The sequence below is a fragment of the Etheostoma spectabile genome, chromosome 16, assembly GCF_008692095.1.
Source record: "Etheostoma spectabile isolate EspeVRDwgs_2016 chromosome 16, UIUC_Espe_1.0, whole genome shotgun sequence".
NCBI classification, from domain to species: Eukaryota; Metazoa; Chordata; class Actinopteri; order Perciformes; family Percidae; genus Etheostoma; species Etheostoma spectabile.
In genome coordinates, this window is record NC_045748.1 from 1,662,826 (window position 1) to 1,669,432 (window position 6,607).

The 6,607-nt window shown below is 44.3% G+C and overlaps 1 protein-coding gene across 10 annotated transcripts in view; it reads right to left on the minus strand.

Moving 5' to 3' along the window:
* grin1a (glutamate receptor, ionotropic, N-methyl D-aspartate 1a) overlaps positions 1-967 on the minus strand; it is a 34,191-nt gene extending 33,224 nt beyond the window's left edge. For 3 of the 10 annotated variants that reach the window (XM_032539567.1, XM_032539561.1, XM_032539559.1), the window contains exon 1: positions 239-967. In XM_032539567.1, the coding sequence (XP_032395458.1) occupies positions 239-487 (249 nt within the window). In that variant the 5' untranslated portion in view covers positions 488-967. The remainder of the gene's footprint in view (positions 1-238) is intronic. The other 7 variants (XM_032539566.1, XM_032539565.1, XM_032539564.1 and 4 more) reach the window with 3 other exon arrangements.
* Between the last annotated feature and the right edge of the window lie 5,640 nt (positions 968-6,607).

Sequence of the window (6,607 nt, forward strand, 5' to 3'; positions counted from 1 at the left end):
AAACTGAGTTTCTACACAATTAATCTTGCAAAACACCACTTTAAATCTTTGTGTTCACCAGAAATGTGCTCAGAAGTTTCTTGGAAATTAGTAATTACGCATTAATAAGCATACAAAATGACTTATCAACTAAAGAAATCTTAGTCGACTAATACCAAAACCACAGATTAGTTGACTAACAGGACACAGTCCTAGTTGCTTGATTGAGCGCCCATGCCTTGGGGGAAATGGACTGTACCTGACTGGAGATGAGGTCCTCGCAGACGGAGAGAGCCATCTGGATGGCGTTCTGTTTGTGCGTTACGGAGATGGCGGTCAGCTTGAATTTATCCCTGCCGTAGACCTGGTTGGCCTGGGTCACGGCATCTTTAAAGACCTGCTCGTATCTCTTCTGGCTCAGCACTGCCCCGATGTTCACGATCTTCGGCTCGCAGCCGGCCCGCGCGCAGGAGCACGAGAAGAGCACCGCCAGCAGAAACAGACGCATCGTGTGGACCACCAAACAGCACAGCACAGCCCGGTCGCTTTTCTCCCCGGTGGCGGGTCGGCTCCAACAGCTTCTGGGCGGCAGCACGGCGCAGCCAGTCACTGCAGACAAGATCCAGGTGGGCGGTGTGAGCCGGGCAGGGAGGGAGGCCAAAAAAAAGAGGTGGATTTATGTGCAATGCGGAGGAATGTTCATGCTCATATCTAGGAGCAGGCAGTCAACCAGGGACATCCAAACCGCATTGTCCATCCCTTTTTTTTGTCTCCTCTGAAGAATTGCTCAGACCTCCTGACGGGTTTTTTGCAGAAGAGTTAAACCATTGTCCAAGCCTCCAGACGGCTTCCTCTCCGGGCTGTGTATCGCTCCTCACTGCCGCTGCTCCGTGCGCACTGATCAACCCGATGCGGTTGCTCGCTCCGGGCTGAGCGGCTGCTGTCCTTGGTGCTGACAGCTGTGCATGCGCGCGGCGGTGGTACTGCGCGCTCCCGCCGTATCTGCTCCCCACTCAGGGTTTTTTGCGCGTTGGCGTGATGCTGCTGCACTGATGCTGAAGATGGTGATGATGCGGGAGCAGATAGAAGCTGATCGTATATGAAAAATAGCCTAAATGTAGTTCGAAATCCACCAGACCGCCACGCCACTTATAACAGGACATGAATCAATGAGGGAAACGCACATGTGTGTTAGGTTGCATACCTGCAGGGCGTGGATAGAGTTTGTTACGCGGGGGCTTTGTTAATGCGGGTGACAACCTTGCGGTTTTGATCGCAATAGGGGAGATGGAGGCAGCAGGGGGTTTGAGGTCAGAGTTGAGTCATTGACAGGGCTTTGATGGGACTTGGACTATTTTCCTCCAAACTGCAAGGTGAGTCACATTTGTCGCATGGCTCTCTGCGGAAGGGGACCAACATTAGACAGCTCATTAATCAGGGAGCATGGCAGCGCAGTGAATGAAGCTGCGTGTGTGTGTGTGTGTGTGTGTGTGTGTGTGTGTGTGTGTGTGTGTGTGTGTGTGTGTGTGTGTGTGTGTGTGTGTGTGTGTGTGTGTGTGTGTGTGTGTGTGTGTGTGGACTCGGAGTAAGATCCACCGGTGTTGTGGATGTTGTGTAATCTCTGACCCCGCGCTTTGGAGTGTTTTAGTAACTGTAGGGAGCATCCCTGAAGCGAGATACACGAGCAGAATCAACCTCCTCGTTACCTAGGAAACAAGAATATCCTATTTTATTTTTTTATTTTTACAACACACGCACACACACAAAGGCGATCCTTCACATGGAGGAAATATCCCGACAGTGAGTTTATTCATCAGAGCAGGAATCAAAAATGACAGTAACAAAAAGAACATGCACACAAAAATGAAAAAGATTAGAAGTCGTATTGTGTGAACTCAAACTGCACTATCATTTCATTTGGATTACTAGTCAAGTATTCGGATGTTTTGTCCCAAGGGAGGTTTGTGTTGCGTGTTTATTCCTATCAGAAAGGGTGTTTTGGAAACGGGGCCAATGTGTAATCATTGAACAGTGTTCTAAATTATACATCAGGGCACTGTGGAGTCTCTCTGTGTTGCAGTAAGCTGCTAAATTAATCACAAGGCTGAAGAAATCAACAGTCATCAGCTGCTGGCTGCCATAATGAGCCTGTCTCAAATATGATTTATCAAAGGGCTTTATTCTGTTCCTAACTTAAGACAAGGAGAATTAATGTGCACTGTTTAACTAAATAGGTTTGTGGCTAGCCGGCTAAATAAGTCTTGTAAGAAAAACCAACAACAAGAGTTGTACGTAACAGAAAACCTCCAGTTTGAAAGCGTTGACATCAATTGTGTAGTTAAAACACCAAAGTGAAGGGGACACAGCGGGGCTCTGGCAAATACATTGTCCACACTAAGCTATCTGAACACATCATTCCCATTTTCAATTCTGTATACCTGACTTAATTTTTCAGATCCATGGTCCAAAAAAAAAAAAGGAAAATAAAAAAACAACAAGCCTCATTTTTCAAAAAGGATTATTCAGCCAGAGAGGATGACTTTCTCAAAACATAAATGAACATTGAATCCATCCGTTTCCCTGAAACCTAAAAAGGGGTTTTCTACGGCAATAAAAGATTAAAACCATAAAAAGAAATCATGATCCCTTTATTAAATCTCAACACTACAGGTAACAAAACAATGTTATAGTTTCCAAAGCAAACAAACGTAAGTACCTATATTTCATCACAGTCATGAAGCTTCATGTCTAGAACTGAAATTTGGTATACATTTTGCAGAAAGTGAGGCTGGTTGGTCTGATTTGATCCAGGAATTTTGACACACAGTCCCCCCGGTGTTCGACCTGGATAGATTTACTTCCGAAGACTCTTTGAAACAAAAGCTGACACAACCTGAAGCGACAGAACCCACTGCCTCCAAAACGCCCGACAGGAGGAGACAAGGCCCTGGAACCATCAAACCGAAAAGACCAAGTGAAAAGATAATGGTGTTGAACAGAGCGCCTAATGACTTCCCTCGCAGCCTCTGTGTGACTGCCACAGCCAGTTTGGAAGCTGACCATTTATTGGATGGCCCTTACAGCGTGCTGGCCTCTCATTAAAGGAGGTTAGGAAGTTAAATCTCCCTTCCTGCCCACCACTCACACATCAATACAGCTAGACCAATCTGCTCTGCAGCCATTATATAAGCTGTTTGCAGTCAGTCAGACGAACGCACAAAAATAAGCACAGGCAGTGTAGAACGCAAAGCTTATTGCAGGCTTTTAAACTTAAGTATGCACACATAAATGGACCCATACAGTTCACACTTTGAGCTGCCGCCCACACATACAGTACGCGTAGACTCACACACCACCCACACAGTCCTCTGCAAGGCTAGAAGAAGAGCGTTTGCAAGTGTGTGTTTTTAAACTGCTGTTAAACAATGCCTCATTACCATCAGCACAATGAGACAGTTTCAAAGTGCCTCACAATCACATCTCATTGAAAATAAATAAGCTTTCAGAGTGAATAAGAGAACATGTGAGCTGCACATATTCAGAAACAATGCTGACATAAAATCAGTTTGGAAAAGTGCTTTTAATGTCCGTCTCTGGAGCCTGACAAACATAAACTGACAAAATGTACCTAAACTTTAACCGGGCAATTCAAGAATACACCAAGAAAATATTACTGTTATTCAAATCATCAAAATGGAGTGGTAAAAAAGATCTATACTTTTTCTTTCACATCCAACCACCTGGTTACAAATGCAAATAGGCTAAATGGATGTGACCCTCCTCCACCCCATTCACCTCCAGCTCTCATCATTGCCAGCACCCAGAGTTCCTCCATCAGAAGCCCACATTCACATCACATTCATCCAGATCTCCCGGCTTCCTTTATCCCTTCATCACCCCCACCAGTACCTGGACTCCATAATGGGGATATTCTTATACATCCACGGCTCCCTTGTGATTTAGCATTGCAATGGATTCTAATCGCCAAAAGCATCTACAGGCCCTGACACACCAAGCCAACATCCAGGGACTAGTGGGAACGTCGGCCATCCTCGCCTTTGTCTTGGCCAAAAGTTATCACTGGAACACACCGCAGAGACTTCAGCCAAAGGCCAAGTACCACCACGTACGTGCGCCTGCGTGAGAAGAAATAAGTCTCCATACCAGCAGGTGGCGGTAATCTATTCCTCCAACAACGGAAACCAAATAACGTTGCTATGATACACAACACTGGCAGATGGCTAACTGGACTGTCCCTCTCCCAACAATGATAGCAGAGGGACTGAACGGCCCGCTGCTGGCTCGTTAGCTAACGTTACATGCCTTCATCAGACACTGGTTACAGAAAATTTGCCAAACAAAATTGTCACTGATCTGGTCTTTAGAAGAAACATTCAAACGTCATTTCTGACCAGTTTTGACAGCTCCTATGTGTACTGGATTGATCAGATGAAATGAAGAATGAAAAGAGCCTTGTGCGTGCGTCTGTTTTCCTCACTCTCGTTTTCAAGCTGAACAGCCAATCAGACGGCAGACGACCAACGACGCTAATACCGACAATGCTAATTCAACATAGGCTGAAAAAAGGCCGATGCTTGGCGACGGTGTGGGACACAATCTAGGCTGATGGTCGGCTTGGTGTGTCAGGGCCTTAACATAACAACCTATCATGCACCATGTTCATTAAACGTATTGATTACTCTTCAATGAAGTCTCTCCTGATTGAAATACTGTTACCTAAACAAACTATACTCCATCTTTTTCAGCATTTTACCTATCTGAAGCTAACGTTGCTGATAAGCTTCTGCACCAGCCAGTGAGTGCACAGCCACAACATCTAGGGATTTGGCTCAATGAATCATTGACATTTCAACATCATATTGAAAATCCCATCATCAAATTGGGGCAAAAACTCAGATGTGTGTACAGAAACAGATCCAGTTTCCTTTTTCTAGTTGTAGGAAAAGTCTTTTATTATCAGTCCTAGGTTATGGTGATATAATGTAAAGGTATTTGTTCACATTAGTCCGAAATGCATGGAAAAATAGGGTCCAGGTTGAAAAAAAAATTTGTTTTTATATTGAGTGATAAAAAGGGCCTTTAATTGAAGAATCACCCATGTGTGAAACACAAAGTGGGAGCGACGGGGAGGAAAGAACAGACAGAGCATGTCACACGTCAACTCCTACATGCTTTAGTGCTTAGCATGGCAGCATGTGTGTCACTTTAATGCATGGAGCTGATGTCCATGGTTGTTGGACCTTCACATTATCTGATCAAAGCGGGGAGCTAAACAGGTCATGCTGTGCATTGCCAGTGCATTTGACACAAACGGAGTCTTGCAAATGGATTTTCCTCAATGAGTCATCCCGGATGGATGCTTGCCCATCTGATGTGTTTCTCATGTAGAGTGAAGTCCTTGCATAAATTATAAATGTGTGAGCTCCCTCAGCGCTCCCTTGCTTGCTTGTCCCGATTCCAAGCTGAAGTATTCATGCTGCAGAGAACACAAAGACTCTTACGGACTTCAGATTCCAGCTAACATACTGCAAAGCCTTGTCTGGGGCTGCGGGCCTGATCAATATGAATCAATGTCAAGTTTCACATTAGAGAGGCCTGTCAGCTCCAAATTCTGGCTTCAGTAATTGAGACAGACGACCGAGACAGGGGAAAATTGGGATTCGATCTCAGGGACACAGACTTACGTGTTATTACAGGAGGATTTAAAAACATACAGTTTGTATTACATCATGTTCTTGAAACACAATAATATTATTTCAGTGTGCCCAAGGAAAGGTTGCTGTGCATTTTCTATACTTTATTGTAGTAGTACTTTATAAGTGATATACTGTGGGGCTAGAAAGTTTGGGCACCCCAGGTAAAAATTAGTATTAATGTGCATAAAAAAGCCAAGAAAAGATGGAAAAATCTCCAAAAGGCATCAAATGACAGATTAGACATTGGTCACAAAAAGTTAGATTTTATTTCCATTATTTACACTTTCAAAATAACAGAAAACAAAAGTGGCATCTGCAAAAATATGGGCACCCTGCAGAGTTTATAGCATGCACCGCCCCCTTTGGAAAGCTGAGACCTGACAGTGTCATGGATTGTTCTCAATCATCGTCTGGAAAGACCAGGTGATGTCAATCTTAAGGTTTTAAAGGCCCAGACTCATCTGACCTTGCCAACAATCAGCACCATGGCTTCTTCTAAGCAGTTGTCTAGAAAACTGAAACTGAAAACAGTTGATCCTCACAAAGCAGGAGAAGGTTATGAGAAGATAGCAAAGCGTTTTCAGATGCCAATATCCTCTGTTCAGAATGTAATTAAGAACTGGCCGTCATCAGGAACAGTGGAAGTTAAAGCAAGATCTGGAAGACCAAGAAAAATATCAGACAGAACAGCTCGCAGGATTGTGAGAAAAGCAAGTCCAAACCCACGTTTGACTGCACGATCCATCCAGAAAGACCAGGCAGACACTGCAATTGTGGTACACACCTCCACTATAAAGAGATACTAGTACAGATATGGTGTTCATGGAAGAGTCATCAGAAGAAAAACTCTTCTACATTTCACGAGTAGTAGGAAAAATAGATTCAATAAAATTTCAGCAAATTTTGGACGC